This window comes from Haemaphysalis longicornis, unplaced genomic scaffold (assembly GCF_048455015.1).
Source record: "Haemaphysalis longicornis isolate Haplotype H1 unplaced genomic scaffold, Haemaphysalis longicornis Haplotype H1 scaffold_4, whole genome shotgun sequence".
In the NCBI taxonomy this organism is placed as follows: Eukaryota; Metazoa; Arthropoda; class Arachnida; order Ixodida; family Ixodidae; genus Haemaphysalis; species Haemaphysalis longicornis.
In genome coordinates, this window is record NW_027526361.1 from 16,752,594 (window position 1) to 16,769,205 (window position 16,612).

Below are 16,612 nucleotides of genomic sequence, written 5' to 3' on the forward strand. Positions count from 1 at the left end.
TGGCAACCTTGCCTAACACTCGAAACTATTGTATCAAGTCACTTTACGTTGTCACGGCATGAAAGTGTGCCGACATGCACTATGGGGCACAAATAATGTAGGTTGATTTCCAAATAACCTGCTGTGTGTATAGGCGCGTGCTGGTTTTCTACCTGGCTTCTAACCAGTATGCAGGCTTATTGAGCAAAACGAGTAACCTGTAAGGCAAACATACAGTAAGACTATGTTTTTTTCATATTTGGAGGGATATTTCGGTACATTTGCCACAACCATATCATCCCAATATTCAGGCAGGCATAATAGTAAAACTGCACTGAAGAGGGGGAGGACCGGGAGGAGGAGGAGAACAGTAAAATCGAGCTGGTTAGTGGGCAGGCTCCTCAGTCCAAGACGAGAGAGTAAGATTCATTCTTCAATTCACGGAACGTCATCCCGAGTAGGCCAGGACTTGTTTTTTGCGACTCAAGGGGTTGAAAAACATCAAAGAGCTGTCTGGACATATTCATTGGTTTCGAATTGTGTTATACTGAAAATTGGCATGTATACTGTTTATTGCGTTAGTTAGCAAGTATATCAAGTTTTCAACACCGTAATCATGTCAGAACTTTTCGGGTTGAGATTGAGTTCGTTACGATATCGATGGTTGGGTAGAAATTAGGTGCACAAAAGCCGCCTTCGAGTACTGTGGACAACGTTATCTGCGCCGTAGCACAGATCTTATTGCATTGAATATTCACACGAACTTTGTGAGCCTCGCAAACATCCCCAAACCTCCTAGGATCTTTAGGACGGTGCAGAAAATGAATGCGTTGGGCACATAAAAAAAATGTTCTTCTAACAACAACGAAAGAAAGAGAAAACACCCGTTTTATTTCCTGCTGTGCGACCCGCTGCTTGATGCGTAGCATTAGGCTCTTGAGTCTTCATAAGAGCATCTCAGCAATAGTTAAGGGAAGCCTACGCATTTTGATTACTTATCGAGGAGCTCTGAGCGCTGAAACTCGCAAATACGCTAGATAGGACGAGGGCGAGTTACGTCTGAGCGATGCTCTCTGAAAGTCGTTCTCTCTCTCCTCGTGTGTTGTAAAATTGTGCGGGACAAAGTTTGAAATTATTCAGAGCCGTCAGAATCTGATTGAAAACACGCTTTTTAAAGCACCAAAGCATCAAAGCCGGCGATTTCAAGCAAAGGCGCTGCTGCCAGTCAGAACCGGACGACCGCGGCGCGGGTGTAGCAGCGCGGCGAATGTAGCAGACGACAGCGGAGCGGGTCCCTAAGCTGACGTCAGATCCAGGGGGCGCCACTCAAACATCTCACCGCCAATAACGCCGCTGAGTCGCCAACGCACGCCGCTGACGACGTAGTTTGAATGCGTTAAAGATATAAGGCGCGTCACTAACACTGATATCAGCGTCGCGTCCGTGGCTTGGTCGGTAGAGCGTCGCGCTGCGGCCGCAAAGTCCTCGGATCGAAATCTGGCGCCGGATGCTGTTTCTTTTTTAAATATAGAGGAGCACTGCGGACGCCGCCGCCGCCGCCGCCGCCGCCGCCGGCGGTGTATGGTTTGGGGTCGCTTATAAAGTGCATTCGCACTTAAAAAACGGAGGCTAGCTAACCCGACATGAAGTGAGAGGGAGAAAAAACAAATTGCAACGAACCACTGGCCGCAACGACGGAAGTGGCGATTAAGCGGAAACAGGAAGAGGGATGCAGGGCTAGAAGCCGACCTTTATGTAATAAACGTACGTCAACAAATCAATCGAGAAAAGGCAGTGGCGCAGTTCTGGTTGGCTGGTTGGTGGGTGGAGACGTTTGTTGGGGTCGTTTGCGGTTCTCTACCTCCCTCTGCTTGCGCATGTCGCTTGTGCAATATCCCCCACCGCTCGTTTCTTCTTGACTCGACCCCGCGGTGGCAGACGGGCCGCCCGGAGTTGAGACAACTGTACTGGTACTTAGCCTTTTCGGGGAGCTTCAGGATCTAGAAGCTGCACGTGAGTCTCATCGACGGACATCCTGCCCCCAGCGTTGTCGAACTTGCCGCAGTAGTTGGGCGCCGAGAACAACGTCAACAGCTGGAGTTTGGCGAATAACTCGTGACTGTCCTCCACGAATCGGTGGGCTCTGCAGGTTAGGTCAAAGTCACGCCTGCTGAGGAACTTGGATACCACCTCGGTCTCAAAGGTGAATGCCACGCCACGGCCGTTCTTGCCCCAACCCAGACCCGACCGCAGGGGGGTCACGCGGGAAGCCTGTGTCGGGGACGTCTGTGGGTCGCATGATGTGCTTGGTCTGCTCCATTGGCTGGGGGCCGGGATGCGGTCCCCCGTGGCAGCAGAAGATCTTGCCCATGATGGCAGCAATGGGCAGGACGTGGAAGCACTCGGTAAACATCTTCCAGATCTTGATGCTCAAGCGGCGCTTGCACTCATGGTATCAGCCGTAGATGCGGTTGATAGACGCGCACTCGGGGTTGCCGGTGGCGCAGGAAGAAGCCGTTCCCCGGGTAGGCCAGCAGGAGGCATATTGTCTCGAGGGACTGCCTGCCCCGCTTGACGGAGTCTCCGAGGGAGAGGTATAGTCGTCCTCCTGACGGCAAGCCGCCGCACTCAGCCGGTGGGGGTCCGTGTACTGGCCGTGTATGTCGCCGCTGATGTTGAGCGGCTTTGGGACCCGCGGGTGGCGCGGATCCAGCACGGAAGGCAGGAGGGACCCCGACGTTCGGTTCTCGTGGCAGCGATGGAACACGCAGAGCGCGTGGCAGTGAGCGCAGCTTCGTCTTCTTCCACTATCCCCGCTATCGCCCCCTGCCGGCGCCCATCTTATTCTTTATTTTCAACCGTGGCCTCCGCGATTTGCTGCCGGCGGCGGTAGCCGATCGCGGAGGCCACGTTTCAACATACACTCCGATGTGTACGCCGTAGAAGAGGACCCGCGTGAGCAAGACGAATGAAATGACGGATCAGACTGCGCAACTAAATCCGAACTGTATATCCAGAAAAAGACCGTTTCGCGTACTCTCCTTTAGTTTCCCGCTTTGGCAGCATGGTTCTCGCGCCTCTTAGGTGCATTTTCCGCTTCGCGAAGCGCGTCATCCTGTATGGCCAGCCGCTGACCTCCTGACCTCCAGAAGTGCCTCTGGCGACCTCACCACCTTTCCGTTCTGGCCTTCCTCCGCGAAATGGGAGCCAACTTGTATTTGTAAAATGCGCTACTTTATGCCAGAGGGCATAGCATTCTTTTGCACGTATAGCGCTGGGATATTGGAGCGAAAGATACAGTACGCTACCTCGGGCAGTCAGTCTTCGCGGGGTGACCGGTTTTGGCCTTGAGAGCTAGAGGTCAAACCATACCCTCTTCCGCAAGCCCCCGGATTGGAGCAGCGCCCGATGGCGGGGATACATATTCGAGGAGGGAACGAAGAAGTGCGGGACCCGTGCCGCCACCTGGCGAAGGAAGGCGAGGGCGCCGCCGCCGCGGCCGCCGCAGCGATAAGTGCGCGCGACGACGGAAGGCGACGTGCGCCCGCAGCCGTGTGCGATGGCGTAGGACGAACATCCAGCTGTGGTAGCTCGTACAGCGGCGACGCCTAAACAACGCCGTGAAGCAAAAAAGAAGAATCACGCTACTGTTGCGTCCAGCTTCGCTACTTTCAAGTCTTACGCGTTAGTGTGAGCTTCCTTCATTTTTTTGTACACGGAGGTGAAAATTATGCGGTACCCTAGTCATATACAGCTTCGCTGTAAAATTGACAGGCGGACAGCACGACTGGTGCGGCGTGGACTGCGCTGGCATTGCGATTCCAGTTGTGTGACGGATTTGTGTTAATGGAGTGAACGAAATTCGCTACACCTTCCACTCCGTCCTCTCTACCCTTCCCTCCTGTGTACAGTTACCAGGTCAATTCCGCCTCCGGGTCTCTTTTTTTTTTTTTTGAGAAAATGTTAATGATATATCTGCTATCGCGCTAAAATAAACGGACGATAGTCGCGCTGAAAATTCGAACGGGGTGTTTTAACCGCGGCTCATATTAGGCCACTTTAGGTGGGTGACGAGGGAGCTCTCTGTTTCTGTTCATTTGCACTACCGCTCTTTAACTTGCACTAAACTTCGTGCACCACGATACTGTGCATATTAATAATGATAATAATGTTTATTTCTGCCTCAAGAACATACAAAGAGAGACAGAGGAGGTGTAGAAAAAGCCGTCATTACGGCTTGACTAGGCCGCAGCCCCCGTTCAGACAAGCAACAGCAGTAGCAATGAACAGCGAAGCGGTTAATTACAGCTAGAAACAAAATTACGCACGCGTACAAGCTTCATGCGTTACGTAACAAATGGGTGAAGAAATAACACATTCCTCAAAAAATAAATAAAAACAAACACACATATTTAGAGCATAATGATGTACCGAAAAAATTCAGCTGAAATACATTATTTATGCCCAGGGGTTTCCCCGGGCATCGAATCAAGGGGGGGTGTCTCAATGGCTCTGGGGCGGGGGGGGGGGGGGGGGTTCATAAACTAGAAAAGCTGTTTGTTTATCCCACTAGTTAAATAATAGACGTCTGTTAACCAAACGCTCATCCCCGTGACGTACGTTTTTCATTTTCTATATATATGTATATATACACCTGAGAGACGGTGCTTTCTATTCAATCTAAAAAAAAAACAAATTTAGAGAAATTCATTTTTTTACCATGAAAGGTCCGTATTCAGTTTTTTTTTAATTTCTCGCAATTTTTCAACGTATAAGGACATTTTCGAACTTGTTACCAGGGCCAGTGACGAAATGTGAGTTCGTGAAACAATGTTTAGGTAGTACACGAATTATGCAGCACTTATAAATCAGGCACCGATTGTACGCTCCCGATTTATTAAAACGCCAGGATTAGCTTCCGTAGCGCTTCGCCTCGCCAAATTGCCCATGAATGTCACGGTAGCAGGCGAAAGTTTCCGCGACTAATCTGCGGCCGTTGAAGCTCCCCTTTTCCTTTACTTTTTTTTCCATTTTCGCTACTCCCTGGCTGGTAGCAATGTGCTCGCAGCGTGGTCAGCCTCAAACCACTTTGCCCCTTTCCTTTGAAAGCCTTTTTTGTGTGCACATACGAACTTGCCACGAGCTGTCGAAAAAAAGGAAATAAATACGTGCAACGCTAACAGCAAGCTCGGGGGGCGCACTTTTGTTTATTTTGCCCGAGGCTACTCTGCCAAGAATAGCAGACGGGCAGCCCGCGCATGCGCAGATCGATACTGAAAAAGGTCCATACAAGGACTGACAAGAGTGAAATTTGGGGATTCAAGGGGGGGTGTCCAGAAAAACTAGGGGGGTCTACACACCCCCTAGGGGGGGTGTAGACCCCCCCTAGGGGGTGTGTAGACCGGCAACGCAGTTCCCGGTGCGTACATCTGAACAAATCAGAACCTTCACAGTCATATGTGTTCAAAAGAGAAGGCAGAGCATATTTCAAGCATTCCCAACCGGTATTATAGGCGCACCATTGGAACAAACCAGCTTTCTCTCATTCTGAACGGGTAACTTGTTTTCGTTTGTTGAAGATGGGCCAGATTTCGTATATGGTCTATATTCCTTTTGGTTTCTATTTTAAATCGAGCACTCAGCCGGTATTTGTACAAGTCATATATTGTACTCTCTTAGCTGCGAAACGGCGATTTCGTGCACACGACGCGAACGCCTTTGGCACTGAGCACCCACGGCTGGGTCGTTTGCATAGCGTGCAGCATAGTTCGTTGTTTATAAATTAACGTCCCTTGTTTCTTTTGACATTTTTGTGTGTTTGACACTCTCATATGCGAACAGGTTGTGGAGGGAGCGGCTCTCAAGTCGAGCACAGCGACACAGCGTGAAAAGGAAATTGTTATCCCTTGCTACCATTCCGTGTGGACACAACAGGCAAGCCTGAGGGTGCATATAAGCTTCGTTTTACGCTTTTCTCACCATCCTGTTCAGATCGTCCAGGTACTCTTCTAGATCCGGATGAAGTTCGCCTACGTCTTCTTTTTGCCTCTGGAGCTCGTTTCTGACCGTCACTGCTTCACGTCCGTCCAAGAGGCAATTCACTGCGGCCCTGCAAGTACGCACGTAAGAGCGCTCCACTGACTGATTGTTTAGTGCCAAGGGGAAAATAAATGTATCACCTAAGTGCGGCCATTCAGGCACAGGCGGAGGCTACGCAGTTTTTGTCAAAAATTTGCAACTGAAAACTTTGGTTAGAACTCGGAGCCGTTGTTACGGTTTTCTCGAACCGGTTCGGGTGCTACTTTTATAATACAGTGTGGTATAAGAGTCAGCGAACATATCGATGAAGGCGTTGTATTGGACTCCGCAGCGTATGCGTGTCAATTGTTTACAGTGCAGGAACAAATTGCTTTTACAGGCTTATGCGTACGGCTGTAGTGAAAAATACGTTCTATTTGTGGGCAAAAAACATCGCCACGTCGTGTCATACAATGTGGTTGCAAATGAGAGCTCGGAAACGCGCGTGTTTGCGTGCTCTGTGCAGTTTGCCACGCCCTCTGCGAGGCATGGCGTGCAGGCAGCTAACGTCCTCGTTTCCCGACGAATTATGTTGACATCGGGGCCGGAGGACGAAGTCGGCCACGTGCCCGCTCGATGTGCCCGCTAACTCTGAGGGATGATCACCTCGCTGTGCTGCACGCTACGTAGCAGGGATAGTTGTGGCCGAGCTCCTGTTTACGTCGTGCTTCCCCTTTGGTCATTGTTTTTGACACGACGTGTTATTTTTGGCTGCTGTTTTCTTCCCTCGATTTTCTGTTTTGCTTTGCATTTTTGCGAAGCCCTCGTTCAGTTTGCTGTTTTTCCTGTTGTAGAGTACTGGTTCGGCCGTAAAGGCAACCCCTAAAAAAAAAACAAAAAAAACGCATGGTAGAGCTTCGCCCGGGGTTTCAGCGTGGCATGCAGCATTCCGCATCTCCGTGCAAGTGCCCCGGGCGCTTCGGGCTCCGGGCGCTCTGTCTAATTCGAATGGCCGTTTCTGTCGTTTCACTTTCTATTTCAGAGTTATATGTCAACTACTTTGACTACGGCTATAATTCTGTTACCTAAACGCGTGCCTCCTGTTTTGAGCTTTGTGTGTCTCCGTGATTGATAGGTGACCGGTCAAAAGCGCAAAGGCTCATGGGTACATTGTTTTCTCCCGCGGAGAGCCGCCACTTCCGGTTCGGGAGCTCTCCTAGCTGGCCTCCCGTATGCCGTCGGCTTTCACGCGCGTGTGTGCTTGTTGTTTATCTGTTTCCACCGGGGAAAAAAACGCTCATGCATCGGGAATTCCACAAATGATAACGATTGACCCTAATAGGGGTTTTCTGACTGGTAAGCACCCTGTGACAAATAAACAACACGCACACACGCGCCTGAAAGCCGCCGGCGTTCGCAGGCGTACGGGAGGGCAGGACAGATCTCGAACCGGAAGTGGCGGTAGCAGACGACGTACCCGTGAGCCTTTGTGCTTTTTACCGGTCACCTATTGGTTCCTTTTTATTTGAGAACATAGCTGATTGGCCCTTAGAAACGTCTCCCCGACTAACTGAGAAAGTGGGGTCCAGAATGCGTATTTTGGGTCCATGGATGTGGTTGAAGCGAATAAATCTCGCTACGCGGGGTTGGCCTGGGGGACTCACCCGAGAGACGCTGCCACCAGTCACCGGTGCTATACGCCGGGAGACCTTCGCAATCATCTATGCTTAGTTAAGTACTTCGGATTATATTTTCTCCTCCTGATGTAACTTGTTCTGTGAAATACTTTTGATTATATTTCCCCCTTGATGTAACTGAGTGGAAGATGTTTATTGTATGCCTAAATGTTAGTATAAGTCATTAAAGGGGCAGTGACACAAAAATTTTGCATCTTGTTTTTTTTTTTTTTTGTTGCGATAAGTAGCTAGTGACCTACTTATAACCTGTAGAAACCTCATTTGCTTCAGCGTGCGACGGTTGTTTAATCAGAGGCATTTTCAATGCGGCCAGTCGCAGTTTTGGTTTCAGCGAGTGCCGCGAAACGATGGATTTTGTGGATTTTGTGTGAACAAAGCTGACCACGTGACCGTCGGAGGGATATCACAGAGCAGAGCCGCCGTAGCACTGTCGAATCCGCATCGACGGTAGTTTCTGCGAATGCCCCCACGTACTGATCTCGTGAGGCGCTTAATTAAAAAGCGACCGTGGATGTGACGCAGGCGCTGCGAGTGCAAATGCTACCGCGGCTAAAGAACGACGCGCGACGCTCGAGACGGTGGGTGGCAAGACGCGCGCTGGGAGCAGCTGGCCGGTCTGCCTACAGGTCCGCCTACAGATGTGTTCGGCTTAGCACTTCGGCGGATATTCGAGTGCGACTCTCGTAAGCGGTGCAGATGACAATTTTTAATGCAACCCGCCATCGCATCATTAACTCCTTTCTCATGTAAGCCACCATGGTCGGGACTTGGGGACAATTTCGTGCAGCGGTAACAAGCTATCACTCGAGCTACCTGCACCGGCCTGGGCCACTTCGCGGCCGTGGCCGCCGCCTGCACAGCGACCGTGCGGCTAGCTCAGTGGGCTTTTCGTGCCTCCGGCGCGTTTTCGCATCCAATGGTAATAAACAGTAATAGAAACAGTGTGCCTGGAATCGCTGTAGAACTTTGGTCGCGGCCAGCTGCCCGATGAGCTGACGAAATCACGGCGCCTCCGCCGCCAACGATCGGGTCGTTCGTTCTCGAGAGCAGAAGCTCCGCCCTCCGGCCCTCCGATTGGAGCGGCGAGCCGGGTGAGCCGGCGAAAAACGCCGGCAGTGCGGAAGCGGCAAACACAAACTCGTGACGTGTTTGGATGTTGTTTATTTACAAAATGTGCGCGGGATGTCGATTGCGCGTGGTCCTCTGCTGGCTGCTCGGTTGCGTTTCGCACACTTTAAAATTGATTTTAAATATGCTCTAGGCTGTATTCGCCGCTGATATTTTGCAGATGATGTATATGTGTTCCCCCCAATCTATCTCCGAAGTTATCTCGCCTTCAAAATTTTGTGTCAGTGCCCCTTTAAAGGAGTTTAACTCAACAACTCCTGTAACCCTTCTTTGCTTCATAACCGGAACAGCATGCGACAGTGGTGGTAGCGGACAGGAATCGTCGTTACGGTATTATATTTGCAACGATTGAGTGCCGCCAGTGCTAGGCCCATCTTCGGAATTACCGTCTAAGTGTCCCTCAAAAACCGAAGGAGCACGGGTGGGTTCTCCGGTACTCCTGCGCGGTGGTCATTCGACCTTCCTCGCCCCAGTCAGTGCGCATGCTCTTCCGCAACTTGCGCAGCCCGCGTTGTTGCGCGCGGTGGCCCGGCGATATTCCCCACACTTCTTTCGCTGCATTCGCATCGGGCAAAAGTGTCGGGGCAAGCGGGGAGACGGGCGAAATTTTATGTTACCTATTCTGAAATCGACGTGACCTTATCACTTATTCTGTGTCGTCTGTCTTGTCCTTTGCAGGCTTTTTTTTTTTTTAAAGCGAAGTATTACTAATCTCGTCGGGCGGTTTTGCCGTCACGGTAAGTTTGACCTTAATTTGAAAGCAGCTGCGCTGTACCTTTGGCCACGTATCACGTGACTCACCTGGCCAAGCACCGCCGACCGAATTCCGCCGACGGCCGCGATCGCCCAATAATAATAAAAAAAACGGCCGCGTTCGCCGCTGCCGGCTTGGCACATGCGCTTTTCGCAGCTTGTTCGCGCTTGACCGCGCGACTCGCCGCGTGCATGCGAGCTTCGCCATGAATGAGAGCGAGGCCGGGCTGTCTGCTCTAACCGTTGCGCGAAAGCTGAGGACTTTGAGCCGTCGTCGGCAAGCGGCACCTGACCATTCCACGGAAATCGCCCGGCGAGCCATTCGGCTCGGGAAACGCCGGAAGCCGAACCACAATCATAGACAAAAGCAGGTTTCGGACATATGATATAGTAATTACTTCTAACTCAAAGATTAACCAAGTGAAACCAAGACTTAACCAGGCTAAGCCAACATTTCGCTTTGCATACCCAGGGTTAACGCAGCAAAGCCGCAGCCATTTTTTGTAACGCCGACAGCATTAATGATCTAGTTAGCGCTTATTGGCCTGTGAGTCGGTTTGTTGAGCGATGGCGTCTCGTTTTCCACCCTTCGGATTTAATAGCGGCTGAATTTGGGAAGGCTTGGGGTAAGTAAAATTATCACGATGGATTCGCTTGACGACTCCAGAATTGCAACTATCTGTCAATTGCTTTATCTGTATGTTAATCTGGACCTAGCATGATGTATGCACATGCGGGAAGTTACTTTTGTGGAACACGCCTATAATTTCATGACGGATGTCTACACGCGGTCCGGTAAATGGCTCACATTTTCTGCTCCACTCTTTGCCGATCGTTCTCGAGGTTTGCGGCGGCCACTTCCAGCTGTCTGAGCTGGTCCAGCTTGATCTGGTAGCTCTGCAACGTGCGTCGGCGCTCCAGCTGCTGAATGCGGCGCTCGTGTTGCAAGTACGTGCGCAGCTCTTCCACGGCCACAGGATCCGCAGCCTCCTGAGCCGGTGGAGATGCCGCTGCCGGCGGCTGGGCCTCGCCTCTTTTGGCTGGCGGCGTGACCTGCAAGAGGCAGCCCCATGGCTATAGGTTGTATTCACTAGCGAGGCACGCATGCAGGTCGGGCTCCGCGAGATGGCGGTACTTGCCCGTGCTAAACACATCATAAGGGTTGGACGTTCCAAACTACCCCACCGAACGCAAAGTAAGGTCTCGATTCCAATGTGAGTGCGATTAATAACATCTCCGTTGACACCACCGTTGAGAATCGGGTTAAACTGAGCAGACCACGCACGCCGGTGTTTTTTTTTTTTTTATGCGGCGTACGGGCGCAGTGGCACAAGCCGCTCCATGTCCGTGGCCGTTTCCTGTGTTGCCAAGCGAAGAAATTGACAGCTAAACTTTTCAGTGAATACCATCTATAGTCCACGCTACCTAAAGTGCACCATGAAGACAAAATACAAGTTTAATTCCTTAAAAAAACTGCTTTGTCCCGATAACAAGGATACCAATTTTATCTCTAACTCCGAGAAGATAATGGAAGGTATTAAGCAAAAAAGATGAAGCAGTGACGACTCCCCAGACACTTTCCAGCGATTTCTCTGAGTCTATGATGTCACATACTCTTGTCGTGTGATTTTTGACCGCCGGCATGAACCACTGCCAATAAACATAACTGGAAGATTGTACTAGGGCCTTTAGTTCTGTTTGATCGTTTCACTTGAATGCTAACTTGCAGTTAACACACTGATAATGACGTTTTAGTGCTAGCCCTTATTGCGTCACTCCTGCATAAATACGTCACTGGAGAGCGAAATTTGAAAGCTTTTCACTATTTCCCGCATCATTTTTTTTTCTGGCCAAGAAAATGTCTTTCACGGCTAGAGTGTAGCTGAGTGAATTACCACTGCCAATAGCTCTAAATTGAGCCAAGTTACATACTGTCTTCTTGACCCCTTTTAAGCATCGGACGGCTGGCTACCCGTAGCGGGAATGGACGCGACTGAAGTTGGCCTGATCCGAGCTGCAGGTCAGTGCCGGCCATCGCACTCGCTGTTCTCGCCGACCTCTCACCAACAACTACTGTCTGACCAGGGGCGGATCCAGTTTTTTTATGAGGGGAGGGTCAGCTTCTATCAGTGGTGGTGGTGGTGATGATGATGATGAGAAGAAGAAGAAGGAGAAGAAGAAGAAGAAGAAGAAGAAGAAGAAGAAGAAGAAGAAGAAGAAGAAGAAGAAGAAGAAGAAGAAGAAGAAGGCGAGGAGGAAAATGAGGATAGTAGCCTTCTTTATACACTGAAATTTCGGAAAACTACAAATACAAGAAATACAAAAGATCATCAACTAGACTCTTTCTACGACCTTAGCGGTCATCTTCTTAGGGGTATAAATTCAAAAATTAAAGGGGGGGGGGGGAGGGGTCAGGACATCCGCACACCCCCTCTGGGTCCGCCAATCGTTCTGACACAACCTCTACTTGGCAGGCCATGCAAACGTTGATGACAGTTAATTGTTTAATGGTCCGGCCATTATGGCAGGATCAACTGACAGAGTAGCATGCATGATTGAGAGGAAACTTGAGCACGGCGCACGATGGAAACGCACTAGGTACGGCCTGCCGCGTGTCTCGTGAGTGGTGGCGCTGCCTACAAGTGTTCCTCCCGCCGCGTCTCAACGTCCGTCACCGCTCCACCGCGTGGGGACAAACAATTGCGGGGTGAACCGGCTTCGTGCAAGCCATCCAGGGTACAACAGAGGAGCTGTTTTCTAAGCACGCCGAGTAATTGCGGCCTGATGTGTTTCCTAATTGTCTCTATAAGATCTTGTCATGTGCTCCGCAGGGCTCGGATTTTCACGTTCCCAACCCGAAGCACGTAGCAAATCTCGGAGCCTTGTAGGAAAGACTGCCAGCAGAAATTTCCTATTTTCCTGTTGCCCGGTTGCCTTATAATAACCCCGAGACAGCAATGCTGCCTCACTGCCCGATCGCCGAAACAGTAAAACGCATCCCACTCAGATGGTGCCAATGTGGCGGCAATTGCAATTTCCTGCCTACCGGAGCCGTTTATGCGGTTCTGCTTTGCGCGGCCGGCAGCACCCCGTGCTTTTCATCCAACGGTCTTGGCCAAAGCATTCTATAAATCGTGTTGCCTGCGTCTTCTGATGTGTTATTGCCCCTACAAATCATTCGAACAGAGTTCGTAAGGCCAATACAGTGTTCCTTTTTTTTTTGAGATTTCTTGTTAAAAGCTTGCTTCAACATAGCTGGAAAGATTTGCTACCGCTGAAGTGCTCAATAATTACTAACATACGCGAACTCGCACGATGAGAACGATGATGAGTGGAGTCATGGCTCGAATTCACGTTTGCGAAAACTGGTATCCAAGCTCAGGACGCAGGCCCTCACTTTTAAGGCGTAATCATCCTTTGGCGAGTAACACAGCAACATCTGTCTGTAACTATAAAAGGCGTGACGCTTTATATCTACAAAATAAATGCATAATTGCTCGAAAACACTTAATTGATTTAATAGTGTAACTGTAGGTGATTGGTAGCTTTGGAATCGATAAGAAAATTTGAAAAAAAAGCGCGTCACACGATGCGCTAGCAATGCACTTGTGTGTACTAGTGAAGCCGACTTGAGAGAGACTCGTGGCATAACGTTTTGTTGGGATATACGAGACCTTCATACTTTGATGCAAAACTGCTTTAATTAATCCTGGTAAAATGTATTCGTACCAATGGCCTACAGAAAAGAGGTCGAGTTTAAACGGGCTTGGTGGGTCACAGAACGGCAAAAAATAATGCTTTCGCAATAGCCGACAATTCTTAAATTTTTGCATAATCTTTCTTACGAGCAGCCCCCTAACGCGAGGTTAAAACTGATCTCATGTATCAATGTTGGCTCAAACTTCGATTCACACGTGCGGACATGGCCATGGCTATTCTTGGGGTCGTCACTGTGTACGGTGCAACGGCTTGGGACCTCAACAAGACCCATGTCAAACCCATTCAGGTGCTACATCGCGTGACCCTCCAGACAGCCAGTGGCTTAACAAAGCATACACCCGCTGGTAAGCTGGAGCAATCTGTGCCTCTTCCTCCTATTGAAGCCATTATTTGGAAGCCAAAGCCCGGGCAGACTTCAAAAGACCCCTCAGACATCATGGACACGCCTTAACTGCGGGACGCGGGAACACCACCTGCACTTCCCGGCTACCCAGTCCCCATAGCACACTGGCAGCGACCAGCACTTGACACTTCTACGCACAGCAAACCAATAGAGCGCCGTAATACACTATTATGACAGCGGCGAATCCGACGCCTCCAAAAAGATCGCCTTGAGAACGGGACTGACATTTTCACGGACGCGTGCCTAAACCATTACGGCACGGCCGTTGCTTGGACATGTCCTGAGGCCCCTGTTCCAGTGAAGGCACACTCACCGGTGAAGGTGAAGGTCACGCAAGTGAGTACAGCCGGTAAAACGCTTGTCTATAAGAGCGATTTCAACTTCAACCAGCTACATCCGAAAACTGCCGAAACACACTCGTTCCAAACATGTCGGATGCAAAAGCGAAGACTTCATTATTCCGCAGTCGTTTTATTCAAATCCCGCTCCGGCGGGGCAGGATAGGGCTGAGAGTACGAACGCTGTGTTATAGACAAGCCTTTTACCGGCTGTACAACCTATAGGCTATTAACTACGCGGTGTCATCTATCGCCTTCGATTGCGACCCACCTCTACCGCCCTCCATACGCATTGTTACAGACATTTACTACTTTTACAGTCCCTCGCAGCTTTGAGATCACATAATTCCACCCACCCTGTCGTCCATGAAGTTCTATGTCAAATTCAATTCCCGCACCGGAACTGCACAAACATAGCATCGACTGGGCACCTGGCGACGAGCCATCTTCTTAAAGGCGGCCCATGAGGTCGCTCAGGAGAGTATACAGTCAAACCCGAATATAACGAACTCGGATAGAGCGAAGTATGCTTTATAATGAACACTCAATTTTTTTTTCTGCCATTATGCATGTTCAATGTATTTTTTATAATGAACTAATCATTGGATATAGCGAACTCTGAGCGAGCGCGATCGGTCACCGAACGCCCGCGAACGCCCTTCTGCGCCGGCTGCGCCTAGCCTCCGGGCCGCCGCGCTGCCTGGCCGCACTTCCGTGAAAGTAAACGCAGCAGCGGGAGCAATTTTCGCCCGGTGCCAGCCTCGCTCTCTAGCACTCCTACTCGGCAGCTGCCTGCCACGAGGTCAAGTACGTGCCAGCAGCTCCGGACCTATTACGCTTTAGGAAAGAAGGAAGGAAAAACTAGCTGCTGCAACTAGCTGCTGCAAAAAAAAAATCGGCTGCAATCGTGGACTGTAATTCGTGATGGTCGTGAAGGTTGCGTACAGCTTCGCTACTTTCAAGTCTTACGCGTTAGTGTGAGCTTCCTAACATATATCCCTCTTTTTTTCCCTCCCTTCCCATCCCTTCCTTTCATCGTGACCAGTGGTTCTCCTTTTTCAGTAAAGGTTCTCTACTACTGCTACTAGAGTTTGTTGGTCGGTTGGTTGAGCCAAGACGACATTGGGGCGTACTAACTCTGGGGGATCGGTGAGTTGGACCGGGGCCTAATTTTGGAAATCGGGTTAAGAACTAAACTTACGCAAAAATTGAACTGAGAAAAATGTGGGGAAACTAATGTTAAGAATTTTGGGAACCAAAAAAAAAAATCAATACTGACGTGACCGCGATCACATTTAAACAAAAACAATCTGGCTACTGAAACGTTCAGAGAAAAGACTGGATGATGCGTTTTACTAACAGGGTAAACGACCTGCTCCGAAAATGAAAGAGTGAAAGGCGCGCAGCCAACACCCCTTTTGAAAAAACCAAGCCCCCAATGCCCCAAACAGTGGGAGTTTGCTTATCGCGCACCTGGGGCTCCGTCGTCGTCGTCGTCATCGTCGTCTCCTGAGGGTGGAGCACGCAAGAGTTCTGCTGCGGTTTCACCATTGCGGCCACCGTGTCCTTGTGGGGGTATGTGACCTAGAAGAGACGGAAAAGGCAGCGGGCCTGTCAGTTATTTTGCATCATAATTAACGGACGCAAAGAACAGCGGCTAAATATTTTCAGTCAGTGCCTTCGAGATTCGTGTCCCCGACTGCTGCTACAGCTTCGGCTTCATCGCCGTAGTCTTTGCTGTTTGTTCGTTTCTGTCTTAAAGGGACCATCAAGACGAAATTCCCGTTGGGTGCATCAAAAAGACCGCCAATTTTATTTCAACCTTCAACCACATAACCGAGGCATTCAAGAGAACAGATGAACCAGTGGCGACTCTCCAGCCACTTTCCGGCGATTTCTCTGTGACGTCACATGATCTTGCATGTGCGATTGGCGGCCCCCGCCCTAAGCCGCCGCCAAGAAACATGACTGGACGATTGTAGTGGGGCGTCCGCTTAAATTCTAACGTGCAGTTAACACACTTATATTTAGTGCTGACCCATAATGCGTCTTTTCTGCTTATATTAAGTCAATGTGGCGCGAAATTTGAAAATTTTAAGTGCAGAGCACTTTAGGGGCTCGCCTTGTCGTAGTAGCTCGCTGTAACGCTCGATGTCAAGCGACTGCCGGAATCAGGCGCCGCAGCGAGATACGGACCCAAGTAGAGCCCGGCGTACCCGTCGTAGGGTGTAACCCAGAGGCTTCGAAAGCCAAGCGGTGTACATAGTCATAACCGTTCGAAACTCGTGAAGTACTGGCGCTTGTAATACGTCTCCCCGTTGTTTAGCGCAAAGAAAACTGCAGGTACATTTGAGACAAAATATACGTAATTAACCCGCTTCGCCAGCGTTCATTTAGTTAGGAACGCTCGTTGGGTTGGTTTTTACGACAGTAAGCGAAAAATAGTGGCAGTGCAACGCCGGCACGTGCGGGAGGAAAAGCAAGCACATAAAGAACAGAACTCCCGCTGGCGCAGTTTCAGGCACGAGGAGCACGACCACTGCGGATGCGGGAAATTTGAATTGCATTGGGTGATA

At 50.2% G+C, this 16,612-nt stretch overlaps 1 protein-coding gene and 1 pseudogene across 2 annotated transcripts in view; both read right to left on the reverse strand.

Annotated features, from left to right (window-relative positions):
* The window catches only part of Synr (BH3-only protein sayonara), a 47,427-nt gene that overhangs the window by 11,916 nt on the left and 18,899 nt on the right, over window positions 1-16,612 (reverse strand). For both annotated transcript variants that reach the window (XM_077706070.1, XM_077706069.1), the window contains exons 3-5: window positions 15,510-15,620; window positions 10,384-10,628; window positions 5,959-6,088 (exon numbers count right to left, since the gene is read on the reverse strand). In XM_077706070.1, the coding sequence (XP_077562196.1) occupies window positions 5,959-6,088; window positions 10,384-10,628; window positions 15,510-15,620 (486 nt within the window). The remainder of the gene's footprint in view (window positions 1-5,958; window positions 6,089-10,383; window positions 10,629-15,509; window positions 15,621-16,612) is intronic.
* LOC144178320 (serine/threonine-protein phosphatase PP1-beta catalytic subunit pseudogene) lies at window positions 1,739-2,584 on the reverse strand (annotated as a pseudogene).